This window comes from Macrotis lagotis, chromosome 1 (genome assembly GCF_037893015.1).
Source record: "Macrotis lagotis isolate mMagLag1 chromosome 1, bilby.v1.9.chrom.fasta, whole genome shotgun sequence".
Taxonomy (NCBI): domain Eukaryota; kingdom Metazoa; phylum Chordata; class Mammalia; order Peramelemorphia; family Peramelidae; genus Macrotis; species Macrotis lagotis.
The window spans coordinates 238,094,200-238,113,514 of NC_133658.1; the positions used below are offsets into that span (position 1 = coordinate 238,094,200).

General features: G+C 39.2%; 1 protein-coding gene across 5 annotated transcripts in view; it reads right to left on the reverse strand.

Moving 5' to 3' along the window:
- Positions 1-8,703: 8,703 nt before the first annotated feature.
- The window catches only part of PLB1 (phospholipase B1), a 224,008-nt gene continuing 213,396 nt past the window's right edge, over positions 8,704-19,315 (reverse strand). For all 5 annotated transcript variants that reach the window (XM_074209801.1, XM_074209798.1, XM_074209799.1 and 2 more), the window contains 2 exons: positions 17,018-17,092; positions 8,704-13,690 (listed from right to left, as the gene is read on the reverse strand). In XM_074209801.1, the coding sequence (XP_074065902.1) occupies positions 13,487-13,690; positions 17,018-17,092 (279 nt within the window). In that variant the 3' untranslated portion in view covers positions 8,704-13,486. The remainder of the gene's footprint in view (positions 13,691-17,017; positions 17,093-19,315) is intronic.

Here is a 19,315-nt window from a genome sequence, read left to right on the forward strand (position 1 = left end):
TTTCCATATTTTTCCACTGTTGCCATTGCTGATCGCAACTCCCTCCTTTCTTATTTCTCCACTACCATGTACTCTATTTTCTCTCTCCTTTCACTCTGACTCTGCTGTAGGGTTGCTGTAGGGTCGTTGAGTGGCGCAGCAGACAGATCCCTGGTCCTGGGGCCAAGAAACCCTGAGCCCCCCTACCACCCCTTAGGCCCAGAATCCACCTGGCCCTGTGGTCCTGGGCAGACCTTCCAATCCCAGCCCCTTGCAAGAAGTAAGAAAGAAAATGTGTTATATCTGGCCACTCTCCCCCCATGGTCCATCCTCTCCTCCTTTATTCACATCCCCACCCTTTCCCCCTGCTCCCTGCTCCTTCTTACTCCAGATGTCTATACCCCATTGAGTATATATGCTGTTTCCTCTCCTAGCCATCTCTGATGAGAGCAAAGGTTCCCTCATTCCCCCTTGCCTCCCCACTTCCATATCATTGCAATAGCTCATTGTAATAAAAAAGTCTTATGTGAAATATCTTGGACTATTTCCCCTCTCCTTTTTCTTTCTCCCATTCCATTTCCCTTTTTTTCTATTGACTCCATTTTTACACCATATTTTATCTTCAAATTCAGCTTTCTCCTGTGCTTCAACTATAAAAGCTCTCTCTACCTGCTCTATTAACCAAGAAGGTTCATATGAGTATTATCAGTGTCATTTTTCTATGCAGGAATACATGCAGTTCATCCTCATTAAGTCCCTCATATTTCCCCCCTCTCCTCCAATCTCCATGCTTCACCTGAGTCCTGTATCTGAAGATCAAACCTTCTGTTCAGCTCTGGCCATTCCAAAAGGAACATTTGAAATTCCCCTGGTTCATTGAAAGTCCATCTTTTTCCCTGGAAGAGGACATTCAGCCTTACTGGGTAGTTCATTCTTGGCTGCATTTTAAGCTCTTTTGCCTTCCGGTATATTGTATTCCAAGCCCTACGAGCTTCCAATGTAGCTGCTGCTAAGTCCTGTGTGATCCTGACTGCAGCTCCATGATAGTTGAACTGTGTCCTTCTGGCTGCTTGTAATATTTTCTCTTTGATTTGGGAGTTCTGGAACTTGGCTATAATATTCCTAGGGGTTGATTTTTTGGGATCTCTTTCTCGGGGGGATCGGTGGATTCTCTCCATTTCTATTTTGCCTTCTGCTTCTAGAATATCAGGGCAATTTTCCTGTAGTAATTCTTTGAAAATGCTGTCAAGGCTCTTTTCCTGATCATGACTTTCAGGTATTCCAATAATTTTTCAATTATCTTTCCTAAGTCTGTTTTCCATTTCAGTTGTTTTTTCAATGAGATATTTCACATTTTTCTTCTAATTTTTCATTTTTTTGGTTTTGAAGTATTGATTCCTGATTTCTGGTAAATTCATCAATCTCCCTGAATTCTATTCTTTGTCTGAAGGACTTGTTCTCCTCAGAGAGTTTTCTTATCTCTTTTTCCATCTGGCCAATTTTGCTTTTTTAAAGCATTCTTCTCCTCAATGACTTTTTGAACTGTTTTCTCCATTTGACCTAAGCTGGTTTTTAGCATGCTATTTTCTTCAGCATTTTTTTTTTTGGATTTCCTTGACTAAGCTGCTGACTTCATTTTCATGTTTTTCCTGCATCTCTCTCCTTTCCTTTCCCAGTTTTTCTTCCAACTCCCTCATTTGATTTTCAAAGTCTTTTTTGAGCTCTGTCATAGCCTGAGCCCAATTTCTGTTTTTCTTGGAGTCTTTAGATGCAGGAGCTTGTGCTTCCTCATCTTCAGACTGAGTATTTTGATCCTTCTTGGGCTCATGAGTAAAATATTTCTCAATAGTCTTCCTTTTGTTTCTTTGCTCATTTCCCCAGCCTGGGCCTGGTTTGGGGGTGCTTCCTGAGGTTTGGTGACACTCCCACAAGGGTCTCAGTGTGTGAGGCTCTGTCCTCCCTCCTGGTCTGTGAATGACCATAAGCGCCCCCCTCTGCCACGAGGCTGAGGTGGGGGGGGGGCCTGCTGTTCTATGGGGGGGCCTAGACTGGGATCAGGATCTGAATATGGTCAGAGCCCCAGAGTCCTGTTCCAGGGGCAGAGGACAGAGCTCAGCAGTCTCTCTCTTTTCACTCCCCTCCCTCAGCTCAATGGGCTCATGCCCTGGGGGCTCCTGCTTACCAGCTCCGCCTGCTTCTGTGTCCAGGTCTAGGCTGCCTAAAGACCAAGCTTCTTGCTGTGTGCCCTGAGGGCTGGGCTCCAAGTACTCCCTCTGGCAGAGGTCCCCTGCTGTTCCCCCACTTTGTGCCTGGTGCTCTCCGGGGTGCAGCTCAGGAGACTCCCCGCTGCGGTGCCCAGCGCCCTGGGGCTGCCTCCAGGAGGTTGAAGTTTTTTTGCTCTTCTGGGCCACCCCTCTGGCGGCTGCCCCTCCGAAACTGGGGAGCAGAGCCTTTCTGCTCTTTTCCAGGTTACCTTGAGTAGGAGAACTGCCTCACTGGGTCCCTTTGTAGGTTCTGTCTCTCGAAAGTTTAGTTAGAGTCCTTAGCTGATGAGTTTTATCAGAGAGCTCCTAAGACTTGATCCCTTCTTGTCGCCATCTTGGCTCCACCCCTTCTTCATTTTTTAAAGAGAAAACTGTCATTGAGGAAAGCTGAGGGACTCCAAGATAGGGAAATATGGAAGAGGAGAAATACTGTGGCTGGGTTATTTCCAAAGATATATATATATATATATATATATATATATATATATATACATATATATTTATATTAGTTTTTGCAAGGCAATGATGTTAAGTGGCTTGCCCAAGGCCACACAGCTAGGTAATTATTAAGTGTCTGAGACCAGATTTGAACTCAGGTACTCCTGACTCCAGGGCTGTTGCTCTATCCACTGTGCCACCTAGCCACCCCCAAAGTTATATTTTTAAAAAAATATTAACAAAGGCCATTCATTCTGAATTTTTGAGGGAATTTACATCAGGTCAAAAAATAATAATAACATATGAAGCGTCATCTCTGATTTCATCTCTGTGGGGAGTTCCACCCACATGTCAGTGATGTAGTTCATAAATCTTTGGGAGTTATCTGAAGCCAGTAGAAATTAAGTGATTTGCTTAGGGTAAGAAAGCTGCTTAGTGCCAGAGGTGGGACTGATTTCAGGTCTTCTTGACTTTAATCCCAGATCACTGGAGATAATGAGTGACATTTATATAATGCTTTAAAATTATGAATCTAGAGATGTGTATTGAAAGAGCTCTGAATCTTAGAAACTGATGTGCTGGAGATGGTCATGAGCCCAAGTAAAGAGATGCATTTGGAGTCAGATGATTTGGGTTATAGAATCTCAGCTCTGTATGTGTTACTTAGAACAGGTGAATTGACTTCTCTAGGGTGCAGTGTCTTCATCGATAAAATGAGAGGGTTGGATTAGATGGTGTTTGAGGTCTCTTCATGCTTGCAAACTAGAATCTTATGATTTTTGTTTTCACACTCTTGATTGGAAACAAGTAGAAAAGTAAACTGTCTCCTGATCTTTCCAGGACACTAGTGAAGAAATTATGTGTGTGTGTGTGGGGGGGGCAGGCAGGGGTGTCTCAGGTGACATCTCACTACATGATCCTCCCTGTTCCCCCAGGCTTCCCCTCCTCTTCTCTGCCAACCAGATGGTCTGGAGAAGGGCTGCTAAATCACTCTGGCTGAGCTTTTCAAGCCAAGAAGTCTTAATGAAAACAGGTCTGGGGCCAGTTAGAGAAAAGGTATTTTCTGACACTGACTTCCTGTGTCACTTGGATCAAGTTACATCCTTTCCCCAGGCTGTAGGGTCAGAATAGGAACCAAAAACAATTAGGAATAATAATCTGTGCCCTTTATTTTGAAGGGTGGAGCAAATTAGGACTCTCTCCCCCATCCTTCTCTCTCCCTTCTGACTTTTCTCCCCTAGGCTGTTTGTTTTACTTTCTCACTTCCTTTTCCCAGCATTATTTCCTCTACCAATATTCCCTTCCTTACCTCCTTCTCTTCACCCATCTTTTCTTCACTCTCTTCCCTGTCCTTTCTCTTTCTTTCCCAATACTGTCTCCTTCTCCTCTCTCTTTCCCTTCCCCAGACCTTTATTAATTCCTCTCCTTTTCTCTTAGTCTTCCCCCTTGAGTCTATTCTTGGATTCAACCCTTCTAACAGCTAGACTAAATCTCTCCTGTGAGATAGGGAAGTACATGGAGAATTTTAATTGACCCCAGGGAAACAAGAAATGAGGCTGTGGTGAAGTTTGGTTTGTCAGTGCAGGAAACTCTTAGTATGCTGTTTTCTGAATTAGCAAGAAGAAGGAGTGAGGAAAGGATGCAGAAGGAGATCCAAAGATACTGGCTGTTCTAGAGGTAGATTAGTCTTATATTAGTCAATATTAGTCTGGAAAAACCAGACCTCACATGCTTACATATTTAAATATATATATATATGTATATATATATATATACATATATATATATATAATACATACACACACACACACACACACACACACACACACAGATAAGGAATCAATCAATCCCCAAGCATTTAAGTTTCCACAAAGTGATGGACACTAGGTTTAGACCTGCAGAATCAAAGAAAAACAAAAAATATTTTCTGCCCTTAAGGATTTCACATTGTAATGAGGGAGACAATATTCAACAGCAACAAACAATATATATATATATAAACATACATATATCAGCTGGAGAATATAAGATTGAATAGGAACACTTGTGTGTTTAGAAGAAGTGCTTGCTTAGGCTAGGAGAAGTGCCAGTTCTTCATGGAAGACAAGGGAGAAGGAAGAGATAGTGGCAGGAAACACCTGAAGGAGAAACAGGAGCTCTTAGCAAATAACCTTATTTTTTAGTGAGGTATGAGGTAAGGTTCTGCTAAGGGAGGTTTAAGAAGGGATGGAAAGGTTTAGAAAATCTGTTGTGGTGAATGGGATGGTGACTAGATTAGGGAGGTATATAAAAGAATCACCTTAGTGCAGTGAGGGACCAGTTGAGATGATATAAATTTCTAGTGGGTCTAGTAAACTTGGATTTGTTATTTTTCTCCAGTAGCATGTGAGTCAGAGTAGTGGGTAATCCAAGACTGAGGTTTGACTAAGATCAATAAGAGGATAAAGGGGGAGGATATGAAAGGATATGAAAGGAAAAAATAATGTAGAGTTTAACTGGTTCACCAAGAGGTCAAGATAGGGAAGGGAGAAGAGTGTAGCTAGTGTAATGGTGATGACCTGGGAGAGAATTAAGGGATGAAAAGATTAGAATTCTCAATGCAGATAATGAATAGGGTTAGGAGTTGTAAGTTGGAGGGAAAGATAGAATGATAAAATATAATGAGATAAAAATTTCAAGATTATAAATATCGAAGTGGAACACTTGTGGGTGATGGTAAGATCAAAAAAATGTTTATGTGTAGCTGAGATTGGATGGATGACTAGTTCATCCATGGGAAATGAATAAATAAAACAATTGGGAAGTTAGGAGTGTTCATATTAATATACTGAAGCTCTTTAGTATGAAGTCAAGAGTAGGTGGGGAAATGTAAGTCAGTCATTGAACTTAATGAAGGAGTGTTTCCTGGAAAATGGTAGAATTCAATTCCTAGACTTTTGTGATAAATATGATTGAGTGAGTATCAAAGGAATGGTTCTAGAATGATGGTGGTAGAAGAAAAGTATGGAAATGGCAACAAAAAACAAGGAGTATTCCAAATTTCCCACCATGACCAAGCATTTGGAAGGGTAGCCAGTACCAGAAAGGTTAGTTCTGGTAGAAATATATCAGTTTTACAGCAAAAGTAACCAATATGTCCTAATATAATAAAAAGAAGAGCAAAGCCTACATAAACATAAATATTCAGAGAAAAATATCACCGATTTGGGGGAGCTTCAACATCTGAATCAACAGCGGCTGGGGAGTCCCAGGTTACAGCCTCCAAAGTCCTGATCAGGAAGGTCCCAGACAGAACGTCCTCTCCATGGGTGAGACTCCAATTAAGCTAAGATCTAATTAGATTTTAGATAGCTTGAGAACAAAGAAGACTTCTGGCCGATTTTTTGTGGAATAAAAGCAAAATTTCCAGGTTGTCCGAGGAGGGAACCATCCCTCACCAAACCCCAAGAATTATGGTATTTACATTCAGGAATGGCTAGTTCCTGAAGAGATAGGCAATGTTAATCAAGTACAGCCTTGAGAGTCTGGCCAGGACCAGTCAAGGACCCTCAACAGTTCTTTTAAATACTCAAGCTGTTTTAAATATATGCATAAGATCAATACTACTCATCTTCCCTCCCAGTAGATTGGGGTGAATTGGGGGTCAGTAATTCTCTGTACAGCAGAGGTAAATTGAGGTCAGTAATTCTCTGAAGCTAAACTATAAGGCCTTTCTATGGAAAATCTTATATCTTATGCATTAACCATACACTTCCTTATCTTTTTTTTTTTTTTTTTTTTTTTTTTTTTTTTTAGTCTTTGCAAGGCAATGGGGTTAAGTGGCTTGCCCAAGGCCACACACAGCTAGGTAATTATTTAAGTGTCTGAGGTCAGATTTGAACTCAGGTACTCCTGACTCCAGGGTGGGTGCTCTATCCGCTGTACCACCTAGCCGCCCCTCATTTCCTTATCTTGATAAATGGAAATGATAATTGGAGGGAACTTGTACTTTAGCACAGGTCTGATTTCAAGTTTGATTCACTTTCCTACCCTATGGGATCTGCCTCTTTTTTATTCCTTCCCATTTTTCAAGACTGAATTTTCTCCCTCAAATTATTTCTTTTGCTCAGACATCTAGTATATTCATGCTGCCTTTGGGGCTTCATAGACCACCCTTCTACTATAGGACTCTATTTTGGCCTGCCTTCTTCTATCCATGCTCCTGCTTTGGACCACTCTCACCCCTCTTGCCTCCAAATGAAACTTACCTTTTATATCTCTGTTCTTAGTTTAACAAAAGGTAGCTGATCAATGAATTCCTACCAAGAGACTGATATTGGAGCTGGCCGAATTCCTTGCCTTTCCCAGAAGTCTATAAGGGACTCTTTCTTTGACCCAATGGACTGAGGTCCCCTTTAGCTCTCACTTCAGACATCAACTACAGGACAAAATAGTGGGACAGAAATTTTGGACACATGGAGCAGTCTTCCTGTCACCAAGAGTTGATTATTTACTCTTTCTACATGTAGTGCTCCTGTCTGTGACCAAAGATGTAAGTAAGAATAGGATATAATAATTAGGTAACATATGGCAGGTATTTATTGCTCAGGAAAGGTGCTGTGTACATTGAGTATCCAACTGTCTTTGAAGCCCTTCCTGGGAGTTGGAAGATTAGTGCTAAATTTTCTATGTATAAATGAGAAAGTCAAGAAAAGGCAATTGAAAGAAACAGAATCCATTTGACCCTAGCAGAGAAAGTAGAAAAAATTCTTGATGGAATTTTCCAGGTTTCTGGGATTGACCTCTCTAATTCCTGAGTGAAATCAAAAGGATCAACCAAAGGACCAAGGCTTAGGATCACAGATTTAGATCTGGAATAGACTTAGAGGTCACCCAGGAAAAAAAATCTTCATTTGACAAAAGAGAAAGCTAAAGCTGAGGGAGGTTAATATGACTTGCTTAAAGTAATGTGGGTACCCAAGTCAGCAGAACCAGAGATTCAAATCCAGCTGCTCTGTCTGTGAATGTGGTCTCTTTTTATTCTACCATTCAGCCTCCTGATGTATTGTCTTTCTCATAGTTTATCTTCTTTTTGATCAGAGAATTCTTAGAGTTTTAATTCTGGTTTCAATTAAAGAAACAATATATAATAATAATAATAAACAAATTAATAAAAAATAAACAAATTAATAAACATACAGAAAACAAATATAAAAAAACCAGTCCCTTCCCTCAAGGAGTTTACAGTCTAATGGGGAAGACAAAACATCAAAGAAGACTGAGCCTCAGGGATGGGCAATAGATATAGTGAAGAATTGAGTGAGAGAAAACCCAATACAGTGAAGTCAGGTGAGAAATGAGTGATAGTCTTGCAAAAGAGATAGGAAAAAAGCAAATAGAAGTTTTCTTGACTATAAGTCTCTCTTCCATCAATAGTATTCAGGACTCTTGTCCAGTAGAATGCCAGTTCCTTGAAGGTTAGAACTGTTTTCATTTTTGTCTTTAATTTCTCAAGGTTTGGTACATAGTAGGTACATACTAGATGTTCAATTAATAGAATCAAACTTTTCCCAACAGAACTTTTCAGCAGCTATTTGTATGGGCTGTTCAATAGATCTGGATTACATTGTTATTTTCATCATTATTTCAATATTTCAAGGAGCTATGGTGTGGTCAGTGGGTGTACTCCTTGTAATAATGCAGATGTTATTCTTTTAAATCTTGGTGAATAGTCTTTTTTTAAATAAATATTTTATTTATATTTCCAACTACATATAATGGCAGTTTTTATCAATCATATTTTTTGCAAGGATTTGAGTTTTACAAATTTTCTCCCTCCTTCTCTTCCCACCCCCTGCCCTTGACAGAAAACAATCTGATATAGGCTTTACATCTGTAACCATGTCAAACATAGATCTAAATTAAATGTATTGTGAGAAAAGAATCAGATCCAAACAGACGAAAGAAAGCATTAGAGATAACAAAATTATATAATATATTACATAAATTTTAATTTTAAATTTAAAAAATTGAAGGTAATAAGCTTTAGTCTTTATTTAAACTCCAGTTTCCTTCTCTGTCATTTAAACTCTATTCTTCCTTCTGTAATTTCCATCAAGTCTCCCCAAATTGTCTTTTTTACTCCTGAAATGAACAAGTCCATCATGACTGATCCTCACCCTCTGTTGTTGCTAGTGCATATAATGTTCTTCTGGTTCTGTTCACTTCACTCAGCAGTCTTTCCAGGATTTTCTGGATTTTCCTTCATGATTTCTTATAGCACAATGGTGTTCCATCACATACATATACCATAATTTTTTCAGCCATTCCTCAATTGATAGGCATCCCCTCAATTTCTTGGTGGATAGTCTTTAAAAATGTTATGGTAAAACACTTCATCACTCTGTGGTCATATGTTCAGCAAATCTTTGAACTCTGAACTGGCCTTAGATGAAAGATATACTCTTTGTAGCTGGGCTTCTACTCAAAGCCTTCCTTTTGTTTTTCTTTTTTCAAATATATATAAGATCTTAGAGAGAAAGCAAGAAGGTATTACAGAAAGAAAAAAAACTATGAAGACTTAAGATTTCTGATGATAGCTGTGATCAACCAAAATTTCAAAGTACCTATGATGAAGCATATTACCCATTTTCAAACAGGGAAGTAATAGACCCAAGATATTTTTGTTTACATGTTAAGTTCATAGTTTTAAAAAATATGAGGAAAAACCTGACCTTTTTAGGATCATAGATCTAGAGCTGAAAGGAACCCTGGAGGCCAGTTAGTTTGCAGAAGAGAAAAATGAGTCCCAGAGATTAAATGACTTGCACAAGTCACACAGGAGATAAGTATCACAGATAGAATTTGAACAGTGGACCTTTGACTCAAGAGTCACTATTCTTTATACTATACCAAGCTGTTTTATTCATATTCTTTTTTTAAAAAAAAATTCCATTATATCCTAATGACACCCTTCCTCCTCCTACCCCATGCTAATAGATAAGTAAAAGAAATCATCCCATGAGTCATTTGAGAAAATGTTATATCTTATTCTATGGCAACAATCTACCACCTCTCAACTTAGAGGTTGGAGGCATGCACTGTAAGCCAAGATTGGTGATGACATTCATTGAGTTTAGAAGACTTTTGATGAATTAAAGACCTTTACAACTTTGTAGGATCTACCTGTTCTATTCTGGCAGGATTTGAACCCAGATTTCCTTGACTCTAAGGTCAACATTCCATTCACCCTACTACACTGCCTACCTACTACATTGGTAATGTTCATAGGTATATAAAGGTAACTTTGGATTCAAAAAGACCATGCCAATACAGATCCTATCAATCTGAAAAGGCTTCTGCTACAGACTGTGCAGTAGACTTAGTCTGTTATTCAAAAATGGCACTAACTAAATTCAGAGACATAAATATAATACCAGGCATTGATTTTTTGAAGAGCAAAAGAGTTCTGTTCTGTATCAATGAAGAAAGTGCCTACAACAATGAAATTGTGACTCTAGAATTATTGGAGAAAGGTAATATGGTACAGTGGAAGAGGTATTGCCTGTGGAGTCAGGAAGACCTGAATTAAAAGTCTGACCTTGGACATTTACTAGCTGTGTGACCCTGGGTAAGTCATTTAACCTTTTTCTGCCTCAGTTTTCTCCTGTAAAAATGTATATAATAATAGATTCTCCCCCCACCCAGGACTTTTGCAAGGATCAAATAAGCGAATATTTATGTAAAGTTTTCTGACAGCCTTAAAGTGCTATATAAAAAGTATTATTAATTTTTATTAATACCTTTGGATAACATTCTGTATTCTTTCTTTAGTTCTTGCATTCTCTTTTCCTGATATTGGTGGTTTAAGAGATGATAATAATAATAACTTATATTTATGTAACACTTTGGAATGGGAGGGCTTTCTTTACAACAACTCTGCCAAGTAGGGAAATATGAAAATCCCAGTATTTAAATAAAGAAATCAAAGCTGAGGATGCAAAGTAACTGACTAAGTGATAAATTTAGAATTAGAAAGGACTGAAGGTCCTTTAGTCCAAGCTCTCTTCATTCTCTCTCTCTCTCTCTCTCTCTCTCTCTCTCTCTCTCTCTCTCTCTCTCTTTACAGATGAGGATACTGAGGCCAAGAGTTGGTATATGAGTAGAACATGACAGAGCCTAGCTCTCCTCTAACTCTGAGTCAGAGATATACTGGAGTCAACTTGAACCAGCTCACCAGAGCTGATGATTAATTTCTTATTATGAGCATTTACATTTTTTGAAATGGGTAAAGGTTATAAATGAGATCTTGGTTTATTGTGGTGGGCTATTTTTGGTACAAACTTAAGGAAGTAAGGGAGAAAATGTTAATAATTCAGATTAAATTTAAAAGTGTACTGTATTCACATTCTTCAAAAGATGGTTGTTAAACATTTATCAGTACACTCCTACTATTGCCTCCTAAACACAGATGCCTTCAAAGCAGTGCCTTGAGAATTTTGACTGGGAAGGACTCTTTGCTTAAAGGTAATATCTCCCATAGTACTGGGTATTTTTCTTTCTGTTTTGCTTTTAAGTTTCTGTCAGGCCTTACACTCCAAGATTCATAGTGAAGAGCCTGGAATTTTTTGAGAGAGAGCAAAGAAATTTCTTCAGATTTTCCCCCACCCAGACTTATTGATCCAGAGAGAGGCTCTCTCAGGATTTTAAAAATGGGCCTCATATACAAAAGGTAGTGCTGGCTAATAGGAACCAAATTGACTCTTTCCTATTTAGAGACCACCCCATATTCATCATCATCCAAGGACCAGGGATACAAATACAAAAAAAGAAAAAGAAAACAATCCTTGTAAGTCCCCAAGGAGCTTACAATCTAATGGAGGGAAGGCAAAACACACAAAAAAAAGGCTGAAAAGGAGGGAGGAACAAACAATTTATGGTGGACAAGTCTGTCAGAGAAGTCAAAATATAGTGTAACCAGGAGAAATAAAATGAGATATCTTATTTGAGATCTCTCCTTAAATAGAGGTTTAGAGTTCATGACCCAACTCTCCAATCAGGGAAGTAGAGGTTAGTGATGAGTGGAGTTGCAAGGCTGTTGAGATCTTGTATGATGATGAGGTAATCCCATAATCAGATTTCTAAGACATGTTGACTATCAATTAAAGATATCCCAGGGGTGTGCAGCCAGGTGAGAAATGAGGATATGTCTGAGGAGAGGTCGCCTCTGGTTTTAGGGGTATGATAAAGTTCCATTTCCTACCACCAATTTAGGATTAACATGAGTGAACCTCAATTTACATAAGAGATATTTTGTTTGAGAGTCGTATGTCTAGACATGTAATTTTTGTGTGCTAGAGGGAAATAAGAAGATCCCTAATTTATTGGACTGAAAGTCAGTTGGGAACTTCCCATGTCATCCTGAAGTATTCTTCAGTCAGAGGCACATTCTAGTCATCTCCTTGATCTTCCATCTAACCATTCCTGCTTTATATAACGCCTTTACCAGTGAAGAATGATCCTGTTTCTCTTCAAACTGCATTTTGTAGAAAAAGTGGAAATGAGGATACCTACATGTTTGCCTGTCTAAGTGGGTAGAGACTAAAGACACTTGGGGTTTTTAGGAAACTTTGGAAGAGGTTCTGGTAAGCACAGCATTTCTTATGTTCAGCATAGTGCCTGGAACAAATGGGATGCTTAATAAATGTTTGATTGATTTAATGATAAACTAGAAATTTCTCTGGAGCCTGCCCCACCCTCTTTCCCAACAACCCCTGATATCTAGTGCTTGCAACCCTTGAGACTAGTAAGAGGAAATTTCCCCTAGTGAGAGCTCATTCATAATTTGAGTTGAGATGTTTTTATTTTGCCTCTAAGCTAAAGAGCCTATCTATGCTGGTACATTCTGTTGTCTATCCTGCTTTATTTAACTTTCCTGATTTCTATTTACTGCTTACTTTGATAAAAAGATTTACTAGCTATTTTTGATGATCTTTTGTGTAACCAGCATTTGGTGGGAGGCAGCTAGGCTGGCAATCATGAGCTAAGTATTACCCTCCCCTTGAGAGCAGTTTGCCATTTATTCTGAGCCTCAAATATATTCTGAGGTGTAGTAGATTGATAGTGAGCTAGAATCATATCAATAGAGAAAGCTGAGTAAAAGAGCAAGCATCCAAACAGATTATTCTAAACATGTGCAGAAACTGTGATCTCTCCTTAGAGACAGGATTAACCAGCTGCCAAAAAGATATCTTCTATCTCTATAACTAATAAACTCAGCTATATTTATATATCATATGTCCCCTCAAAAGATCTATTTTCATATCTTTTAAATTGAATCGAATGCTTAGTTAACCAGCTCCCAGACTCTAGGCATTATCAGTACCCTGGTGATCAGAATTTTCTAGTTAAGAGAATTTTTGGACCATTCCAAGATCACCTTAGGAGTGGAAAGAGACTGGAGTATGAATATATTTTAATGGCACCATGAGGGTGGTGTTTGATGTGGATTGGAATAAAATTAACATAACTCCCACCTCTTTCTCTAAAACTAGATGAAGAGAAGACTGAGCCAGGCTAATCCAAGAGTAAGGAGGCTCTTTTGCCTTTATTAAAAAAATGTTTTTGTTTTGAAATGAGTTCCAAAGTGGTGATTTCAGAAGACCCAGCCCCAGAATGTTGGCATTGTTCCCTAAGGATTTCAATGATCACCAGACATTGAAGTTAATAATCTGAGTGCTGGCAAGGAATGGATGAGGTAGAGAAAACCTTTGGAGAGTGCATTTTGGAGGAGTTTGACATGAGATAGCTCCAGTAGGAAATGATGCTTAAAAGACAGTGGACATGAGGTTTATAGGGTGCTCTTCCTTCCGGGAGCATTTTCTGGTCCTCCACACCATCACCAGCACCACGCCTGCCACGAAGCTGGCAATAGCAGCCACCAGCACAGCCCAGTAGGGGATTGTGGAGGACTTCTTGGTTTCCTGCCGAAGCAGTCCACTATTCCTCAAGGTGTAGAAGTAGGGATTATCCTGTGAAATGAATGGTAGGGTTTAGAGGTTTAAGAACTCACAAGAATAGCTATCTATCAATTAACATTTATCCAACCAAAAAGCATTTACTGAGAGCTTACTCTGTGCCAGTCACTGAGTTAAAAATACTGAGACTAGAAAAAGCAAAAGTGAAAGTCCTTCCCTTTAAGGAATTTATAATCTACCCTTGGGAAAGAACATGCACAGATAAAGCAAGGAGAAGGCAAGCCAACTTGATAGGAGCAGCAAGATGTTCTGAGAGAGGGAACAGTATAGGTCAAGCAAGTCATTTCCTTGACCAACACCCCTCCTCTAATAGATTCAGGTGGAGATAGTCTAGTACTTTGACCTGCCCCATCTCACCCCTACTTCCAAGGTCCTGTGAACTACAGGCTAAACCCCTGACCACTGATTCTAATTCCATCATCCAGGGAACATTTCTTTTGTATATTTGACCTGGCAAGAGGTTGACTCTCCAGCCTCTATAAATGCTATAATGGTAGCCCCTTTCCTCTCAGCAGTCACTGGGGTTTTTGAACAACCAGAAAAGGTCCTGGTACCAGTAAGAGGTCTGACACCAGGAACCAGTTATGGTTTTATCAGTCACTCTAACTTCAGTCCTGTAGTCCAAATCCCCTACTTTGCTCTCTCCCTGCTCTTTGTGATCAGAAATTTTGTCTTGCTTTTTTGTCTCTCCAGCATTGAGCATGATGTTTTACACATAGTGCATACTTAGTAAGTGCTTTTTTCATTCATTCATTCACTCATTCATTCATTCATTATTCATTAATTCACTCAGTCATCCATCCATCCATCCATCCATCCATCCATCCATCCATCCATCCATCCATCTATCCATTCATTCATTCATGTCCAAGAATCAGAGCTGGCTAGGGAAGGTGGATGATGATAGCTCAGCTGTGACAGTAAGTGCTTAATAAATGTTGAATTGAAATAAATTATAAAACTGCAAATAAAGAACCTGAAAGGGGCAGTTAGGTGGCACAGTGGATAAAGCACCGGCCCTGGAGTCAGGAGTACCTGGGTTCAAATCAGGTCTCAGACACTAATTACCTAGCTGTGTGGCCTTGGGCAAGCCACTTAACCTCGTTTGCCTTGCAAAAAACCTAAAAAAAAGAATCTGAAGGCAGGATTAGGTTGGGCATGGAGGTGGTCTTCTTATTCCAGGTACAGAATTTTTCTTTTGATTTTGTTTTTGGTAGCTCTGTTCCCTGACTATCTAAGGAGTAAATGGACTGATTTCTAGCTATATGCTTGCTCTGGTGCCATTCACTTGCTTGGTTGGGTAAGAGTGAGGGTCACAGAATCATAGGATTTAAAAACTGGAAGAGTCTTTAGAGGCTATCTAGGCCAACTTTCTCATTATACAGATGAGGAAACTGAGGCCCAGCAAAGTCAAGTGACTTGCCCAAGGTCAAATCAGTGAAGAAGGTGAATGATTAGGAAAGGAAGGTTGGAAGAGGAAGACAATTGAGAAAGGAGAGTGACATCCCAGCTGTGTGTCTCTGGGCTTCCTGTTGGATGCCACCTTTACTGGTCATCATTTGTAAACTGTGAGATGTTTTTCCCCCCAGAGGGGTCAGTTATGACAGTTTATTTTTAATCTCCTTGGGGGGAGAGAAGAAAGACAACTGGACTCCATTCTCCTATGACCCTATCTCATTCAGAGCTTCCTAGGAGCATTGATGGAGCTGGAAGGGACCATAAAGAATATCTAGACCTCATTTTACAGATAAGGAAACTGAAACTGTGTTCCTTCTGTTCTTTTGACTACAGATACTTTTTTTTTTTAGGTTTTTGCAAGGCAAATAGGGTTAAGTGGCTTGCCCAAGGCCACACAGCTAGGTAATTATTTGATTTGAACTCAGGTACTCCTGACTTCAGGGCCAGTGCTCTATCCACTGTACCACCTAGCCACCCAATTCAGATACTTCTTGAAGCTTTTAGAGGCAAAAAGCAGAGCTGGTCAGTCGAGGTTGGGAGTGAGAAGGCTTCCAGGAGTGGACATGGTGGTGGTGGTGGTGGTGTGTGTGTGTGTGTGTGTGTGTGTGTGTGTGTGTGTGTGTGTGTGTGTATTTGTGTGTGTGTATGTGTGTGTGTATGTGTGCACTTGCACGTGCTTGTATGGGATGGCTCTGGGAGAACAGCATGGTATAGTGAATAGAGGTTTGGACTTGGAGTTGAGAGGACCTAAATTCAAATTCTGCCTCAGACACTCACTAGCTAAATGACCTCGAGCAAGTCACTTCCTCTTTGTTTGCCTTTCCTCAGCAATAAAATGAGATTAGACTAAATAATGTCTAAATTCTCTCCCAGTTTTAATCTATGACCTTATAGTAAATCCTCATCTGGCTAGGTTCTTCATATTTAGCCTTTCCTCAGGGGAAATCCCAGGACTACAGGAAGTAGCATTAGGAGCTTGGTGGAAGAGCATTCTTTATTTCCTTGCTTTCTCCCCCCCCCCCCCCAAGTCATTAGTAATAAACATCTTTGTCTTGGAATCTCTAAGTACTTTCCATCCAGACTCTCCTTTTAAGATATATTTAAATTATTGCCTCTTTTTGATTCTCCGTTTGAAAAGTCTGGGGAAACAAAGGCTCTGATGAGGAAAGAAAAAGAAATGTGCTGACAGTAAAGGTAACATAAAGTGAGTTATTCCAAGGGATCTCAGCCAAAGTGGGTGTCATTTGCTCTTATACTGGTCCATGCACCTCTGCTACCACTGCTATTCCAGTCTTTCAACTCTGGAATTCCACATAGCTACTGAAACCTCTCTAGGTTTGAGAATGACAGTTCTAGGGGAGATCTTTGCTCCTGCTAGAGCCATAAATCAACAAACATTTATTAAACCCTACTATGAGACAGACCTTGACAAGAGGACTAATATATAGATAGTGGAGATGTAGGAATAGCCTATAGCAGGAAGTCTTAATTTTTTGTTTTTTGAGACAGGGTCTCCTTTGGCAGTCTAGGGAAACCTATGGACCTCTTCTCAGAATGATGTTTTAAAATGAACAAAATAAAGTACATGAGCTTACAAAGGCAACTAATTATGATATGATACAGTTAATAAATTTTTTTCAAGTTCTTACCAAGGTTAAGAAGACCTAGATTATAATTTATCAAGTCCAACCAAAGAGCCTTTAGTTACTTGGAAATGAAAGCCCTTCTTCTCTGGACATAGTAAGGAAAGATGATGTTACACAGGGAACTGGGATATGTGTGTGTGTGTGTGTGTGTGTGTGTGTCCGTGCACACACATGTGTTTGAATGGGAGGGATGACAACTGGATGGACTTTTACTTACAGAAGTTGGACACTTGACTTTTGTTCGGCTGTAGGTGAAGTTGTTGTAGGTCTGCTTCTGGCCCACTGGTTCCAGCTGAAAAAGAACAAGAAGTTGATTCTACTAACTCTACTTACCCCCAGAGCTGCCTAACTCAGAAGGAAATGAGGGAGAAAAAAGAGTGAGCCCACCATACATATTTTCTTCTACTTCTGATAGAGTGAGAAACTTGATAGAGTGGCACTAACTTTTATCAAACAGAAGAAGCTTTGGGAGAAATCAACACAATACAACACTCAAACTCATATTTTGAGAGAGTTCTTGGAAACCAGTCCTTCAATTTCCCATAACACTTGCATGAAAATATAACACAGTAGAAGTCACTTTCATTGTAGTGGGAGAGGAATAGAAGTCATTTCCCTGCTTTGTTTTGACCTTCCTAGCGAGAAGTAGATTTTTCTAGATGGGTCAAAGGGTATGATGGACTGATTGTAGAATCAGAAGATGTGGATTCAAAACCTGGTTCTATCACTAAGTACTTCTGTGACCAAAGAAAAATCATGTATTCTCTCTGGGCTTCACTGTCCTCATGTGCAAAATGGAAACAATCACACTGGTATTAACTATCTCATAGGATTGTTGCAAAAAATGACTTAATTATTTTTTTTGGTAGTAATGAAATGGGAACAAAGTAGTTGCCTATCCATCTGATAGATGAATGTTATGTCAAAAAGTTGAATTTTTAAAAAATAATAAATATGAAGAATTCAGAGAAACTTGGAGGAATCTTCTCTAAACTGATGCAGAGTGAAGCAAACAGTATCAGGAAAAGAATATACATGATGACTAAAGCAATGTTGAAAAGAAATAAAAAGAACACCCCAGCAATGAAAATAATGAAATTGAATGCTGAGTAATTATAATGACCAATCTAAAGAAGAAATGGGAAAATGCAACTCTCCCCCATCTTTGCAGATGTGTGAGTCTGGCTGTGGAACAGTGAACATCCTGTCCTTGGTTGATGTGTGGGTGAGTTTTGCTAAAACTGTTTTTCTTTTCTCTTCCCTTTTCATTACAAGAAATAGTTTGATGATTTGAGTGAGAGGAAAGCTATATTTGGAAATGATGGGAATGTAAAAGATATCAGTAAAATTTAAATTTTAAAGCTGAGTTATTATTATTAAAGAGAAATAACTTCAAAGCAGTGGTGGAGGAGGGTAGAGAATGGAAAAAACACTAAGAGAGACAGAGGGATCATGAACAAGACAAGTTGGGGCTATATTGTTTAAGAAATTAATATTGTTCATGTTGATAACTATTGTGCTTAACTTTCTTCTTTCTTGAAATAGGGGTAACATCAATTTGCCACCTTTAAATACTCAGTATTAGACAACTACTTCCAGTGAGGGACTAAGGGAGCTATGGTCATACTTAAATATTTAGGTATGATACTTAAAAAAAACCCTTTTTTCAAAGTAGTTTTCCCCATCTATAATTTCCATTTACCCTTCCTCAAACCCAATTGAAGTAGATATTTCAGGACAAGTCTCATATTATTTTTCTCCACATAGAATTTCAGAAGGGACTTCAGAGGTGATAGAGTTCACCCCCCCCATCTTAATAATCCTGAACCTTTTTTACAAGATCCCCAACAGTTGGTCAAACAGTGAAGAAACCTCACTACCTTCTGAATGAACTGCTTCATCTTCTTCTAGACATTTCTAATTGTTAGTGAATTTTTCCTTATTTTAAAGAAAAACCAGGTCTGACTCCAGTTCTACATCATAACTTTTTAAACACTTGAATAGGGTTTTCATGTCCCCCCTTAACTCTTCTCCAGGCTAATAGTTCCCAGTTACTTCAATCAATCTTTATGTGGAATGCTCTGTTCTCCTGCCAACCTGGTTGACTTTCTTTGAACTCCCTCTAGGTTGTCAATGTATTTAAAGACTTGTGACTAGGACTGAATCCAGCTTTGATGTGATCAGGGCAGGATTTAGCAGGACCATCCTTCTTGCCACCCCTTTTTTTCTTGGCATTCTTTTTTTTTTTAACACAGCCTTAAGACCTTGTCAGTGTTTTTGGCAGCTACATATCACACTTTATATAATCTGTTAAAATCTCAGATATTTTTCTTCCCCCCCCCTTTTTTTTTTAACAAAAACTCTTTATTGTTGTTCAATCATTTTTCAGTTGTGTCTGACTCTGTGACCTTATATGGGGTTTTCTTGCCAAAGATACTGGAATGGTTTGTTATTTTCTTCTCTAGCTCATTTTACAGATGAGGAACTGAGGTAAACAGGAGTAAGTGACTAACCC